At 41.9% G+C, this 16,658-nt stretch overlaps 2 protein-coding genes across 2 annotated transcripts in view; both read left to right on the forward strand.

Moving 5' to 3' along the window:
* The window catches only part of LOC104959284 (neurogenic locus notch homolog protein 1-like), a 15,788-nt gene extending 5,208 nt beyond the window's left edge, over positions 1 to 10,580 (forward strand). Inside the window, exons 14-23 of the mRNA XM_010787153.1 lie at positions 2,309 to 2,880; positions 3,354 to 3,794; positions 4,109 to 4,254; positions 4,746 to 4,959; positions 5,068 to 5,152; positions 5,230 to 5,392; positions 5,474 to 5,772; positions 6,403 to 6,550; positions 6,664 to 6,761; positions 8,189 to 10,580. Of these exons, the coding sequence (XP_010785455.1) occupies positions 2,309 to 2,880; positions 3,354 to 3,794; positions 4,109 to 4,254; positions 4,746 to 4,959; positions 5,068 to 5,152; positions 5,230 to 5,392; positions 5,474 to 5,772; positions 6,403 to 6,550; positions 6,664 to 6,761; positions 8,189 to 9,367 (3,345 nt within the window). The 3' untranslated portion in view covers positions 9,368 to 10,580. The remainder of the gene's footprint in view (positions 1 to 2,308; positions 2,881 to 3,353; positions 3,795 to 4,108; positions 4,255 to 4,745; positions 4,960 to 5,067; positions 5,153 to 5,229; positions 5,393 to 5,473; positions 5,773 to 6,402; positions 6,551 to 6,663; positions 6,762 to 8,188) is intronic.
* A 1,639-nt stretch (positions 10,581 to 12,219) lies between these two features.
* LOC104959303 (calmodulin-regulated spectrin-associated protein 1-B-like) overlaps positions 12,220 to 16,658 on the forward strand; it is a gene marked incomplete at its 3' end in the record, with an annotated part of 10,175 nt that continues 5,736 nt past the window's right edge. Inside the window, exons 1-2 of the mRNA XM_010787174.1 lie at positions 12,220 to 12,436; positions 13,902 to 14,077. Coding sequence (XP_010785476.1) covers positions 13,903 to 14,077 — 175 coding nt within the window. The remainder of the gene's footprint in view (positions 12,437 to 13,901; positions 14,078 to 16,658) is intronic.

Raw genomic sequence — 16,658 nt, forward strand, 5'->3', positions numbered from 1 at the left:
CTATTTTCAAAACGTTGACCGTACGAGGTGTATATACGAACGGCATTCCCCTACAACGGACAGCGCCCACCAGGAGGTGCCGAACTCAGTCGGCAGCCGACCGCCATAGTCGTGGACCGCACGAGGTTTACTATACGAACCGGCATTTCCCCCTATAATCGGACCAGTGCCCACAGGGAGGGTGCCGAACTCAGGTCGGCGGCCCACTTTGCCGTTTTTGACTTTTTTTCTTTTTCTTGGTCCGTTTTCCCCTTTTACTTTTTTTCCCGGAGGTTTACAGTTGAGGGGGACAGTTAAGGGGTCACCGGTTTTATCAGTTAATTTCAAAAACTCTTGAGTCCGACCCCCCAAAACTCCGTGTTTTATTCCGACTGGGTCTCACCGTACACTTCGCCTGTGAAGTGGGTAGGCAAACGGTCTGTCCGGCAAAAAAAAAGTGACTCACGAGAAGTTTTTTGCCAAAGACTAAAGCACCTTCCTAGGCATCAGGTTTTCCATACCTACGTAAAAACTGCCTTTTCCCCTTTAATTCGGGGCCTGTGGAAAAGGTGAAGAGGCAACGTTGAAGTTGGCTCTTCCCTATTACATCTCTCTCCCCCATAGGCGGCGCGTGAGGCTCAGGTTTGGGAAGGCTAAATAACTTGTTTTACCTGACGCTACCTGCCTCCGGCGTCTATAGAAAAGAGATCAACTCAGTGAAAGCACCGCCTGATCAGAGACAACGGCTCAGTGTGCGGAGTTTAACCTGTTAAGCCCCAATGCCCCCGCCGGCGGGGACCCTGTTTTTTTTTTTTCAGGACACTGTGTCTCAGGGGATCTTAATATTTAGGAACCTATTAATGTGTTAAACCAGATTAACGGAAATAATCTCAGCTAACTGACGATATAAACCATTTTTACCAAAACAAAACACAAGTCTCATAAGAAGCATCTAAATGACCCCTTAGCGAAAAATGCTAACGGACATTGGCACAGAACTCAAGATAAAAGTACCCTTATTACTTATCGTAGCTGCACATACAAGATCTCCGATTAAAGCTGAGGTTCCACAGATTATTTAGGTATACAGTATCATCACTGAGTGATCCGAACTTGCGACAGGGGAAGCAAAAACAGACATCACAACAGGTACCTTTACGTAGCTTCTAGGGAGATCGTCTCACCGTAGCTGTTAATCTGATCAAAAGACGTGTTCAATGGCATTAAAACGAGAAAAAACGCGGCTGAATCGGTTAATCCATAGGTTGATAAAGTTCCTGGGAATAATTGGAATTATTTATAATCCATAATTCCATTTTTATGTAAAAATCGCAGAGCAAAAGTTAGCTGCTAATGGTAGCTGCTTCGGGTCTTGGCTATGCGGCAGTATAATACACACACATGACCAAATAAGGACTATGTGGGAGTTCCCCTCGAGTCCATTGGCTCTGACGGTTAGAAAGAGATGTCACATGTCAAAATCCAGCAGGGGGAGCCAGAGATATGAAAAATCCACCCAAATGGCCCCAGAAGAGTTTTCTTTTGTTAAATCTCTCTAAAAAGGTCAAATATCACTTGTTTTGCATCAATCTTGATACAGGGTACTTATTATATGTTGTACTTTGGATTCCTAAAGCTTTTAGTCTACTAACCCATCATCCAAGGTTAGTTTTCACTATAAGTACAAAATATCTTTTGGACGGACACTATCATTTACAGTTTTTTACCATGTTCAATCTGAATTTTCTTTAAAATAAAAAACATCTATATTGAATCTGACTTTTCTACATCCAACTCACAGGTTTATCATTACTTTGAGAAAAAAGATGATTAATTTAACCCTTTTAGAAGGGAAGATATGGTCATTTGTTCTGGGAATGTCATTTTCGAGCCTGAGACCTGAAAAACAGGCTCGGGGTTTAACAGGATGGTCAAGACAGTCAAATCATTAACGCATACAAAAAACTGATATTAAGAAGTAAAATAAAAGTTATATAAAACACTCCTCATGGTTTCATCTGCAAATATTCACCTGTTGTTATAATTTAAGACATCATCTTTCAATCCTTTTCTTATCTCAAGTTGTCCACTTTCATAACAAAGTGATAATCAAAAAAACAAGCAAAGCAATAAAACACTTTTGAGCCTGTCCAACACTGAACTTTATATGTATTAATTTAGCACTTTTCATAATATAACATGCTGCTCAAGACAGGAAATAAAAAACAACACAGTTATTCAAAAAAATAAATAAAAGTATGTAAAACATAAAGAAGAATATAAATGTTTTGTGTAGCTCAATGATCATCTGTCTCTCGTCTGTCCTCAGGGCTTCACCGGCTCTTCCTGTGAGTACGACTCTCGCTCCTGCGGGGGTCTGAATTGCAGAAATGGCGGTACCTGTGTGTCGGGCCACCTGGGCCCCCGCTGCCTCTGCCCCCCCACCTTCACTGGGCCCGAGTGCCAGACCCCCACCGACAGTCTCTGCATCTCCAACCCCTGCTACAACGGCGGCACGTGCCAGACCACCCCTGACGCTCCCTTCTTCAAGTGCAGCTGCCCGATCAACTTCAACGGCCTGCTGTGCCACATCCTGGACTACTCCTTCGTGGGGGGCTTCGGCCGGGACATCATCCCCCCGCCGGAGGTGGAGGTGAGCTGCGAGATTCCTCAGTGTGACGAGTGGGCCGGGAACCACATCTGTAACTCTCTGTGCAACAACCACGCCTGCGGCTGGGACGGGGGGGACTGCTCGCTGAACTTCGACGACCCGTGGCAGAACTGTTCGGCCGCGCTGCAGTGCTGGCGCTACTTCAACGATGGGAAGTGTGACGCTCAGTGCAACAGCCCGGGGTGTCTGTATGACGGCTTCGACTGCCAGGGGCAGGAGGGGACCTGCAAGTGAGTGTGAAACTGAAGAAAAAGGAATGTTTGGCAAGCAAATATGTTTGGGATGTGTCATGTATTTGTCGGTAGGGGTGCTGTGATTTACCGGTATTGGTGTTAAAAGTGGTATTATAATAATTATAAATAATAATAATTGTGTACAAACCACCTCTCTGTACTCGCAGTTTTAATTGTTTGTATTTCCCAAAAAAGGAACAAAAAACATAAAAAAAAGTTATCAATGAGTTTGACTGACAGCATCATTATTTTATTTATGAGCTATCAAGAACGTATTGTTATCATTCATGTTTTTGCCATCATAACATTTACTGTTATTTATTACAGTGTATGCCAAATTAATTAATTCAATATTACGTATTTAAACAAACATAATACTAACAAATAAGAATACAAAATTAAAATAATGAATCTTGAAGTGAAAGACATGCCTTAATTTAGCGCTAACCAAAGCTCCTTGTGTTCTGCAGCCCGCTGTATGACCAGTACTGTAAGGACCACTATGCTGACGGTCACTGTGACCAGGGCTGCAACAACGCTGAGTGTGAGTGGGACGGGCTTGACTGTGCAGAGAACATGCCGGAGAAGCTGGCAGATGGGCACCTGGTCCTGGTGGTCCACATCCCCCCCGAGCAGCTGAAGAACCGCTCCTCAACGTTCCTCAGAGAGATCAGCAGCGTGCTCCACACCAACGTGGTGTTCCGCCGTGACGCCAAAGGAGAACCCATGATCTTCCCGTACTACGGAAACGAGCAGGACCTGGTGAAACACAACGTGCTGAAGCGCTCCGCAGACGGCTGGCCGGAGTGGGCCGCCAGGCCCGCCTCCGTCCAGGGTCAGGTCCAGGAGAGCGTGTCCGCAATGGTCAGCCGCCGCAGACGCAGAGAGCTGGACCCTGTGCAGATCAAAGGGTAGGACCACAGAGAAATCACTACTACTTCTTCTTTGGTTTTATTTGCAGATTAGTTTCAGTTTATCGTCTTTTTGAAAAATTAAGACATGATGCAATACAGGAAGGGGCAGAAAAACCCACTGGGCTTTTTTAAAACCTCCACCCAGAAATCCACAATGTTATAGAGGACGCAAGATTCAAATACAAATAATAATAATCTATATTATTTTTTTATTGATATTTAGATTTTATTTAACATTTTCATATTGTATTCTATTTTTGTGTTTCACTGAGCTGTATTATAGTGTTAATATGTCCTCCCCCCCGCTGCAGGTCGATTGTGTACCTGGAGATTGATAACCGTCAGTGTTATCAGCAGTCCAGTGAATGCTTCCAGAGCGCCACAGATGTAGCGGCGTTCCTCGGAGCGCTGGCCACCAGCGGGAACCTGAACGTCCCCTACATCGAGGCTGTCACCAGTAAGTCTCTAAAGCCTTTTTGTACAAATATCTATATATTCAACGTATAATCAGTGGGGCAATGTAACTCAATACATTTAATCAAGTTTTGTACTAAATGCAAAATTGACTTTGACTTTAGTTGAGTTTTTTCTTTACTGCACTTCAGTGCAATTCAAAGAGAAATATTTAACTTTTTACAAAGCCAAGCTTTTATATTACAACTTTTTGAGAGATTTTGAGGAATACATTATCATTTATACACCTTCAAGTAATTTATTTAGAATTAAGTTTTTGTATTAAATATATTTATTTCACAGAGTACCTTTAACAGTATTGTATTAGTATATTTTCTTAAATAAAGGGTACTAAGTACTTCTTCCATCTCTGCCTGTTATATTAAAAGTGGTCACCAAGTTAAGATGAGCCTTCATTGATCACCTTAGGGACATTCAGGTGTCTTAGCAGCAACAGTAAAAAGGCAGAAGTAATATCAGATGTTTTCCCTCCAGGTGTGAGACCTGCCCCCTCCGGCTCAGAGCTCTACCCCATGTACGTGGTCTTCCTGGGCCTGGCCGCTCTGGGTTTCGTTTGCCTTGGTGTTCTGGTGTCCCGTAAGAGGCGACGCGAGCACGGCCAGCTCTGGTTCCCTGAAGGCTTCAAAGCTTCAGAGCCCACCAAAAAGAAGCGCAGAGAGCCTCTGGGAGAGGACTCTGTTGGGTTGAGGTACGGACACTTTGAGAATGGATCAAATCGACCTGCGGCTCGGTATTGTCTTCACCTTTTGTATTTGATTTAAAGCATCTCGTCTAACCTGCCTCCTCTTTTCAACAGGCCTATGAAAAACTCTGACATCAATCTTATGGATGACAATCAGAACGAATGGGATGATGAGGATCCAGAATGCAGGCGCTTCAGGGTAAGGAAAAACCTCCTTTTCTCTGAAATCACTTTGTTTTATCACTCTCTCATGTTGTGATGATCTGTGTCTCTCAGTTGGAGGAGCAGGCCATGTTGGAGCTGAGTGACCGTACAGATCACAGGAAGTGGACACAGCAGCATCTCGATGCAGCTGACCTGCGCACTGCCTCCATAGCACCAACTCCCCCTCAGGGAGAGATCGAAAACGACTGCATGGATGTGAACGTCAGAGGACCAGGTTTGTTCAGCTGTTGTTGGAAAAAAGTTCTGCCAAACAAGTGACTGTGAGCTGATTATAATCCCTTTTCCTCGTTTGCAGATGGTTTCACCCCCCTTATGATCGCCTCCTGCAGCGGTGGAGGGCTGGAGACGGGCAACAGCGAAGAGGAAGAGGATCCCTCGGCTGAAATCATCTCCGACTTTATTTACCAAGGCGCCAACCTCCACAACCAGACGGATCGCACCGGGGAGACAGCCCTCCACCTGGCCGCTCGCTACGCCCGCTCCGATGCTGCCAAACGCCTCCTGGAGTCCAGCGCCGACGCTAACGTCCAGGACAACATGGGACGCACCCCGCTGCACGCCGCTGTGGCTGCAGACGCTCAGGGAGTCTTCCAGGTAAAGAGTCTGATCAACCTGCTGGGTCTTTTCACTTGAGACTTGAATACATGTTGGATGCTACCATTAACACATCAATCTAGTGAAGGCTGTTTATGCTCTCCTTCACATACATGCATATGAATTCCCACAAGAAGTTCACTTACAGATATAGTATTGAATATATTCCAATTTCAATAAAAAAAAGAACCTAATAAACTAAAAGTGCTTTCACATAAAAAACAGTAAACTTTTCGTCAACACTTCTTAAAACTTTTTAAAACACAAAATAAATAGAAGATCATAAAATATGAATAATTATCATTCTAAAATATAATAAAACATTCAAATAATGACAAAAATGCACGAAGAGTCAAATAAAAAACATGGGTTACTTTATCAGTATAGTATTGAATCATTAGCTTTTAATCATGATAATAACAATAATAAACTTTATTTGTTTATGCAAATAGTGCTTACACATAAAAACAGAAGACCATTAAAAAACACAGAGAACAAAAGAAGCAAGCGTTTTGTGACCGAGTTCCATCTCTGAGTTTAAAGACTCAGACTTCATGTTTTTGGTTGTGCTTGTTTACCATTTTCCAGCACCTTAAAAGCATTTCACTAAACACCCATGTGTCTTTGCAGATTTTAATCCGAAACCGCGCCACTGATCTTGACGCCCGCATGCACGACGGAACAACACCGCTGATCCTCGCCGCGCGATTGGCTGTGGAGGGGATGGTGGAGGAGCTTATCAACTGCCACGCCGACGCTAACGCCACCGACGACTCTGGTACGCTAACTAAGATGCTATCATCATATAATCCTCTCCACCGTTCATAAAGAGGCCTCCCAGCATGCCGAGCTGTTTGATAATCATCCCTCACCTTCCTCCTCTCTCTGCAGGAAAGTCTGCTCTGCACTGGGCCGCGGCGGTGAACAACGTGGAGGCCGCCATGGTGCTGCTGAAGAACGGAGCCAACAAAGACATGCAGGACAACAAGGTGTGTGAAGTCAGAAGCTCCATACGTTCACAGAAGTTCATATCTTTTTTCAAAAGGTTCAAATTTAAAAAATCAAAACAGACCTTTTTATGAGTTTACTGCATTATCCCAAATTATTCCAAGGATTTTAAGCAAAAAATTATTTCTAATTTCATTTGGTCGCTTGCATTATGTGCTTCTTTTCTATTTTTGTAAAACAGAAAACATCATACATTTACTTTTATTCAGGTTTAGGCCACATTTGAACCATATTCTTCCTACTGTAGATCTTTGTTGTTTTAACTGTATATTTGAACCGGACGAAGGTCATCAAAACATCTGTATCTGAATTCATCAGAGAAACAAGCTGAGAAAGCATCTGCCTTACTGAACTGATCACAGCTTTATTCAGTTTTGACTGGCGGTAACCCCCTGATGTATTTGTTTTGGAGGAGGATAGCTCTGCAGATAATCTGGCTAACAGTAATCCTATGGCGCTTTCCCACTGCTGCACGTAGCACGGTTTAAGCGCTTTTCCGCTAGGGGTAGTTCCGGCCCATGGCTACTTTTTCTCCTTTTTTCTGGCCCTCCAAAAACGAGGTTCTTACCGGGCCAACAACCGGGCTGAATATGCTAAACTAGTGAAGTAAACACTCTCCACTGCTGAATAGTCGGAGAGAATCGCTGGCAAGGGGGCTACAACTACAACAACATGAACATATTTGACCGTGATTTAATTGTAATACACGTTTCAAAATGATGCCGAAGTAACAACATACTGATACCGGATAGTAAAAACCATGAATTAAGGCTTTGACAAGTCTGCAGACAGACGGCAGGAGAAAAACCTTTTAAAACCTTTTAAAAACATTTTTCTGAATGGAGATCGGATTGATCAGGCTAAGCTAACGCAGTATATGCTCCGACCGTCCACACTCACAACAACGGCCTACAGACAGAAATAAATCAGCGACTGTATTCTCCATGACACAGACAGTCTGTGGTTTGGACTTGTTTAACTGTTGTCTAGTTTCTGAACAGATATGAGGAGCTGTGAGCTCTGAGGGCTAACAGCTAACGGCTGATGTTTTGGTTTTGTGGTTCGCATTGAAGATGACGTCACGGCAGTTTTATGCAGCGTCGCACCGCCCGCTAAACAGCCGATCGCCCTGCTTACACTGCGTTACTATAGTTACTACCCCTTTTACTAAATTGTAATGGAAACGCAGCATAGAGCCTGGCCTACCAAGGCCTAACCATACCGTACTAAGCCGTGCGAGGTCCTGCAGTGGAAAAGCGCCATTAGTTAGAAGAAGCTGATCCCACAAACTCCCATTATCCCCAACTCTATGCCGCCACCAAACAAAAACACATTTCATTGAGAAACTCCTCGTATCAGAAAATGAAATATTGTTAGTTTAACCGTTATTTTGTTGTTCTCATTACAGGAGGAGACACCTACCTTCCTTGCCGCCCGTGAAGGAAGCTTCGAGACAGCTAAAGTTCTCCTGGAACATTTCGCCAACCGCGAGATCACGGACCACCTGGACCAGCTGCCCCGAGACATCGCCCAGGAGCGCATGCACCACGACATCGTGCGCCTGCTGGACGAGTACAACGTGGTCCGGAGCCCAGGGCTCCACAGCGGGCCCCTGAGCACCTCCAGCCTCTCCCCCCCCCTCTGCTCCCCCAATGACTATCTCAGCAACCTCAAACCCAACCTCTCTGTAAAGAAGGTCCGTAAACTGAGTGCAGGGAAAGGAGGAAAAGACGGAGGTAAAGATAACAGGATGAAGAAGAAGAAGTCACTGGATGGAAAGGGGAATCTGCTCGATTCAACAGGCGTCCTCTCCCCAGTGGATTCTCTGGAGTCTCCTCACGGATACCTCTCAGACGTAGCTTCTCCTCCCATGACATCCCCCTTCCAGCAGTCGCCTCCCATGTCTCTAAATCACCTCCAAGGCAATGGGGATCACATGGGCCAGATGATGGGTAAAGATATGAGCTGCATGTCTTTCGACCCCCCACGTCTCTCCCACATGCCCGTCTCCAGCCCCAACAGTCAGGGCAGAGGGGGAGGTCAGTGCGACTGGATCTCAAGGATGCACCCGGGTGTGGGCCAGCAGGGGGGCTACAGCCAGCCCATCTCCCACAACATGATGGGGGCTCTGCACGGGGTCAGCACGGCCACGCTGTCTCAGATCATGGGCTACCAGAACATGCAGACCAGCCACCTGGTGATGCAGCAGCAGCAGCACTCGCGGCAGCTCCAGCACCAGAACTCCAGCTCCACCACGGGGGGGCTCAACCAGAGCTTCCCCAGCGTGGATCTGAACGACGGGCGCTCCATGCCCATCCTCACCGTCATGCCGCAGGAGACCCAGATCCTCGGCACTCAGTTCCTCACCCCCCCCTCCCAACACAGCTACTCTGGCCCCATGGACCACACCCCCAACCACCAGCTGCAGGTGCCCGATCACCCCTTCCTCACCCCTTCCCCCGGCTCGCCCGACCAATGGTCCAGCTCGTCCCCACATTCCAACATGTCTGATTGGTCGGAAGGCATCTCGAGCCCACCCACGAGTATCCATTCACAGATGAACCTGATCCCGGAGCAGTTCAAGTAGAGACTTTTTTAAAATGGACAGTGGGAAAAAATTCAAAGAAATACAGAAAGAGAGTGACAAACCTATCTAAAGACCTTTTTTATTATCAGTTTTTATACTAACGATAAGAACAGTTTTAGAAATGTTGTATTTATTTATCTGCTTTTTTTTTTGAAATATAAAGAAGATGCTTTTATATTTATGCTTTTTTATTTGTATTTGTATTTGTTATGTATGGGAAGATTAGAAACTGTTTTAAAAGGAGTGTATATCATAAGAAAAAAAGACTCCTGTACACTGGCTATTTATTTGTGTCTCGTGTTGCTTTGTTCACTGGATCTATTTTTATCTTTGTCTTCACACATGTTTTATTTTTTGGGATTTGCATTGCTTTATGTTTGTACAGATTTTTTCTCCCAACTTTCTATAGATTATTTTAAAATGTTCAGTATTAATTAATTATATTTTAACCTACTTTGTGTTTTGAAATGACACAGGTTATGTTACTGAACTACATTTCACTAAGTCTTATCACTGAGTCCGCGTTGGATGATAAAATATATATTTAAAGTGTGGCCTTTCATGATGTCGCTCGCTCTCACAGAGTAACGAAGGTAACAGAGACCTTAAAGCACAGAACAAATATCCCTTATGAGTTGAGAGATGCTTTTTCGAAAAGAGTTAAAAATGCATCTTAATCAACCTGAGCCTATTTTCGATGAAGTTATGGTGTTGGCGGGTAATTGATAATAGATAGTATTATAGTAATTGATTTGTAATAATGTATGATGCAAGAGCGTTTCTTTATTTCATATTGTACTTCAAACCAGTGATAATGGTTACCATGTTTAACCTGTAAAGTGTTCAATGGCAGACCTGTCGTAGAACATGTTACATTTGCCACAGTTTAAAATAGTGCCAGTGTGATTGAGTTTTTCCTAAGAAAAGCAACATATTTGTGAGATTTCTTGAAAAGAAAAACGTCTTCGAAGTGAAGAACATAGTTTGTGAATGAAATGGGGACCTTTGTTTGTGTGTTTGAACACACCACCTGCACTTTGTGTGGTTTAAGGTGTCTAGATGTCACGTTTTATAAACTAATTCAGAGATACGAAAGATGTTTTTAAGAAAAGATGTAATTCAAAATCAATGTTCATGCAAAGTTGTAGTTTGCAAAGAAGTATTTCCTGATTTAAAAATGTTTGTAAAAATGATCTTGATTCAATAAAAGTTGCTGTTAAGCTTTAAAATATGGCTTCATTTCCTGTTTAGTCTCTAGTGCAGTGGTCACCAACCTTTTTAAGCCCAAGATCACCGACCTCGGCCTAGGTGAAAGGTGAGATCTACCTATTGCAGAATTGATTGAAAAAGACGGCCCAGACAATGCTTCCAATTTGAGGCCTTTTATATAGGCTAATTGCTTCTGAATTACTGTTACAATGAAGGCTCCATAATCAGCTCACGGCATATAGGGGGTAAAGGGCTATTGGGGGGCGGACCTCACCTCCTCTAGGGGGGTCCGGGGGGATGCTCCCCCGGGAAGATATTTTTTTAAATATTGAAGTTGAAAGCATCAATCTGGTGCACTTTGAGAGCAACATGAAGAGATCTATGGATACCTCTCTCAGCACCCATATGAAACAGAACTGTAAACAGATTTTCTTTTTCTTTATGGATATTTTACAAATCAACTCCCCTTTTAAACTGTATTCTTGTTTTACTGCCATATCGTAGGCTATTCCATACCTGTTTTTCATTTATTCTCTTATTGTTTGTATAACTATAATGATCATATGAAGGTGTGCCGCGGAAATAATATTTTGAATAATTTGTGACAAAACCGTTCTAAACACTCAGAGAGTCCTTTAGCTCACCTGAGCCCCTCAGTCTGACAGGAGAGGACTCTCCTCCAGCTTGTTGTGGAAACAGCTCCTTATGTCCGTTAGTGCAGCTAGCTAACCAGATGCTAACATCACGGTCCCCGCTAGCACCGGTCCCTCTCTCTCCCTCTCTCCCTCTCTCTATCACACTAAATGCGCTATTGCCACACACACACAGAGCCAGCTTGAATGACACATGCACACGTGTATTTCCATGCAACTCTCTGATTGGTCTGGTGTCTTGCCTCTGTTGCGTTCACTGAACACGGGAAATTACAGTCCTGCCGTTGTCTCTTGTGTCATGATGAGGTTCACGTAAAGCATGGTTAATGTATTATATTATTGAGGTGTCTCAAATATACGTCAATCAAGTGGCACCTGGTAACGGGGTGGTGGATGATAGGTTTACATCTAAAAACGTATTTTTCAAACATTATTATTTTAATTTTCTTTTTCTTTCTTTTGTTACTTTCTTTTTTAACGGTCCGCGATCTCCCCGCACCACACTCGCGATCGACTGGTTGGCGACCACTGCTCTAGTGCATATAAACTTACACAGGTTTACTTAATCAGGCATATTATTATTTATTGTATACATGTTCTACAGCAAAGGGGCCGTGCAGATAATAAGAGAAGCAGACAGATTCAAGAAAGAGACAAGCACAACATCATCACATAAGTCATATAAGAACACATGAAAGGTAAATAAATAAGTAGCAGCATTATAAAAGTAATTCAACATATGAACGTATTCAACTAGCATCTAGTAATAATAATGTTACAGTCTTAGGTAGTGAAGAAGCAGCCACAAATAACAGTATTAATTATAAAAAAAGTAAACATGGTACAGATGATCTAGCTAAATAATAACAGGTATACAACATTGTGCCTGCAGCGCCCTCTGCTGGTGAGGTTGAGCACTGCAGAGGACAGAGGAGAGCAGGTCCCCATAGAGACAGGCAGCCAAAAGGACCCGTATGCTCTCTGAAACCATGACAGCCTCAATGTGAAGCAGCCGGCTTTGGGACATTAACATTTCCCTCGAAATCAGACTTCCGGATGGTTGCCAATCAGATTTTTCATTATTGGATTACCGACCAACAGTGTGTGCAGGGAGGAGTCCTGTGTTTCACCGCTAGCCGAGCTAAAACCAAGCCAGCATGTCGGCGATTTAACAGCAAACACAAAGCGAGCCAATGCACTATTAAAGGTGAGTCTCTGTTGTGTGTTCCAGCTTTTATTTCCCGAGTGTGTGCGCAGTTTAGCAAGCTAACACGGCTAATACCAGGCTCTAAATGGTGCTAGCATCAGGTCATTCATTGGTCAGCACAGATTGCAGCCTCGACTACCTGGAAAATGCATTATCAGTCACAATTGTGTATATTTTATTATTTTTGTATAGGTAATAAGCATAAAGCAGCTGTAATGTGTGTCTAATAGTGCTGCTTTGCTTCCATTCCAACCCTAAACACCATCAGCTGATCATCAGCTGTGCAGATAAAAGGTGTTTTGTCTTGAATGAATACATAAATGGTCATTGTACAACATCATGTTGATTGACAGCCCAGACAGTAGCAGCAGGGTAAATCAGGCGGATCTATGTGTAGTATTTCATAAAAAAACATGATGATCAGAGCAGGTGCTGTCGGGGGGCTGCAGGCCCTGCTTGTTGTTCTCCATATCATATCGATGATGTAATGCGATGGGCTGATACTGGGGGTAACAATGTTTCTGTCTTATATTCAGAAATGTTTCTTTAATGTTGGGAAAATAGCGCCAGTTTGTAAATATTGTGTGATTTGGTAGACTACCTGGGGCAGGGTATGGCCTGTTCAGCATCACAGCCAACACTAGAACAAATACATCCGAAAATATATCAAATATATTTCAACAAACAGTACCTTCTGCATGCAAGAGCACAATAGTATCATTAATCAGTATCAGTTTTAAGGTTGTGTAATATTACATTTTGGAAAGACTTTGATTGTTATATACGTGCAACATAACACTAACACACAACATTAGTATTGATGGTAACACTATCACTAACTTTAAACGTGATTATAAACTGTTAATATACTAATACAATACAACAATCCTATAAAAGAAATTCCCTTTTCATTAAACTATTTCTCTGTTTTGAACTCAAATTGAATGCTTTTTTGAGTGCCTGAAATGTGTAATACAAATAAATGTCACTAGCTTACATTTATTTTTTAAATGTATTTAATAGTGTTTATTATTTGTTTATATGATTTTATTAAACTAATTAACATTTACATTACATTTATGTATATTGTTTGAATAAAATGAATCTATTTATTTATTCTTTATTAATCATTGTTATATTAATTATCATAATTTTATTGTTTGTAGTATTGTTTTGTACATTCTTATTCTTATTGTTTTTATTCTTATTACTATCTTTCTTATTCTTATTTTACTATGATTATTTTATTATTATTATTATTATTATTACTACTGTTATAATAATAATAATAATAATAATTGTTATCTTTATTATTATAATTATTCTAAATCTTACTACTATTATTATAATGTTTTTTTTAAATCATTACTATTATAATTATTACTTTTATTATTACCCTTATGTAACTCATTTTTCTTGAACCTTTGAATAAGTCAATAATAAGGGTTGTGTGTGTGTGCTGCAGGATGGATGTGGAGGGCAGCTCTGGCAGGGACAGCAGCTGGAGGCGGGCAGCAGCGCAGGATGTGGGAGGACGAGGAAGCATGGAGGCTCAGGTTGTTCCGCTGGAGCTCTACGACTCTGCCAGAGCCAAAATAGAAGCAAATCTCCGCTGGCTGTTTGCCAAAGCTTACGGTAAAGGTAAGGCTTTACTCCCTGCTCACTGTTCAGCTCTGACCCACACTGGGCTCGGCTGGAACATATCTATTGTCCTTTAACACTTTGCTCTTTGGTGTAGCCAAGGAGTTGTTCCCTTATGTGTATTCTAATTCATATTGGCAGCTGCACATGTGGTGTTCTACATGGTGTTTGTTTTACAGTCAAATAGACTGTACCTATGATTTACCATTGCTCAACGCAAATCATGTTCAAAACAATTGCATCAGTTCCTTTCCTGGCATGCGTTCTTGGAGAGCAACATAACCAACACATCATTTTAAGCCAGGGACATAATAACATCAGTGTTTTGAACAAATCACTGTCAAAAGGCTGGTTAGGGGTTACAGCACGTGGATTATAAGCTGATATTGTATAAACCTGGTATTAACAAGAGGACAAATACAGTACAATAAGTAGCCATGCATTAAGAAATAAAGGCTTACACGTTTTACTTTAGCTTTTTGCTTTTATTGGAAGTTCAAAATAGTAAAGGGTGTGATATGCATGAAACCTCGCCGCTCAGAAACATTGCAGTTATACTTAGAGCTGAAACGATTCATGAGCTGAGAGAAAATAAACAACCATTTTGATCCACATTGATCCTCTACACCAACAATGACAAACCTTACCTTGCAATATCTTCTCAGATATGGGAACTTGCTGCTTTTGGTTGTTTTAATTGCTGGTAAAGTGCATGTGGTGACGTTGAGGACTGTCTGCTGTGGATGTTGTGCTCTTTCTCTTAAGTGGTGGTGCCCATTTCCGCAATAAAACACTCCAGGAATCGATGATATACATTGCAGTATGCTTGGATGATGCAGTGAAATGAACTGTGACTATGCATAAATGGATTTGGAAATAGAGTTGTTATTGTCCACGAACAGAGTATAATCACCAACTACTTGGATCACTTTCTCATGCTGCTGTTAGCCTCTCAGATTTGGATATTTCTTGCCTTACCCAGTCTTTTCATATTCTAGTGAATGTCTTAGTGGATTTCGATTGACAAGACAAGACATCACTTAGAACATGAAGAAATTAGGATGGACATTGGACAGCATTCAGTCCAAAAAGAGAGCCTTACTACAGTGTATCTACATGTCCCTCTTACTAACTCCTGTATTCAGGTGATGACAACCTTCCTATTAACTGTGCACTGGAAACAAAGTCATGAGAACAAGTTGTTTTCGCTTGTAATAAGTTACAAAAAATCTGCCAATACAACAAATGAAACGTTGCTTGGTGATATTTCTTGAAATAGGATGGGATATTTAGATAAATGAGATCTTGTAATTAGCTGGGGAAACTTCTTTTGAACTATTTTACCAGGATGTGTTTTCTAAAATCAAGCAAAATGTATTCCTTGAAACAAGGTGACCCCTCTTTCACAAATACCTTAGCAGTTTAAAAACCTTGTGACATGTCAAATAAAAACTTGTTTTATCTGAGATCCAACTCAATTAAGATGTTTTCAAGCTTTGACTTCAAAAGATACTAAATCAGAATCAGAATACCTGTATTGGTCCCACAGAGGGGACATTTACATTGTTACAGTATAAGGGAAGATGCATTGTCTAAAAACAACACCATATATCTCAACAGTGTTACTTCTTCATTTATTATGTCCTCTATGTAGTGTGAAGACATATTCTGACTAGAAATTTGACAAATATACTGTTTTTGCAGTGTTTATTGAGAAGCATTTAGCTTTGCATTGCTTTGTTGTCTGGTTATTTTACAATAATAAACATTCTTCCTGAGTAAAAGTCAGCAGCGTAGCAACAGAGCAGAGCTTCATGTTATCGAGTGAAGCTGACATCCTCAGCCAGAGTCCTTTTATACACGGGCCACTAACCTCGCTCTACTAAAACATTCTAAATGACTGCTCTACATGTCCCAGTACATGTCTGGAGAACACTCTGAATGTGGGCTTTGTGCCACTCGCTCATCAGGGTGAGCAGAGGGTCAGCTGTGACTGTCCCTGTCATTTTATTAGGAGTTCACAGTGAGGCATTTGCAAGTCATTCAGTTAAGAAGTAGCCTTCATCCTCAAATCCATTGTATGAGCCATGCCTACAGTAGTAAGCTGTCTCCTGTTTTGCAGTGGATGACTCAGTATATTTGAGAGGGAACTGACGCCTACAGGTCAAAGCTTGAAATGTGAAGTCATCTTATGCAGAGGTGGAGAAGTACAGATCTTGTACTTAAGAGTAAAAGTAGAAGTACCAGAGTGTAGGAATACTCTGACAGTAAAAGTCCTGCAATCAAGATGTTCCTCAAGTAAAAGTAGAAAAGTATTCTCATCAAAATATAGTGAAAGTAGCGACAGTAAAAGTAGTCATTGTGCAGATTGAATCTGCACAATGACTACTTTTACTGTCGCTACTTTCACTATATTTTGATGAGAATACTTTTCTACTTTTACTTGAGGAACATCTTGATTGCAGGACTTNTGGACCAATCTGCACAATGACTACTTTTACTGTCGCTACTTTCACTATATTTTGATGAGAATACTTTTCTACTTTTACTTGAGGAACATCTTGATTGCCAAGGCACACAG

This window comes from Notothenia coriiceps, unplaced genomic scaffold (genome assembly GCF_000735185.1).
Source record: "Notothenia coriiceps isolate Sejong01 unplaced genomic scaffold, NC01 NC01_scaffold00001120, whole genome shotgun sequence".
NCBI classification, from domain to species: domain Eukaryota; kingdom Metazoa; phylum Chordata; class Actinopteri; order Perciformes; family Nototheniidae; genus Notothenia; species Notothenia coriiceps.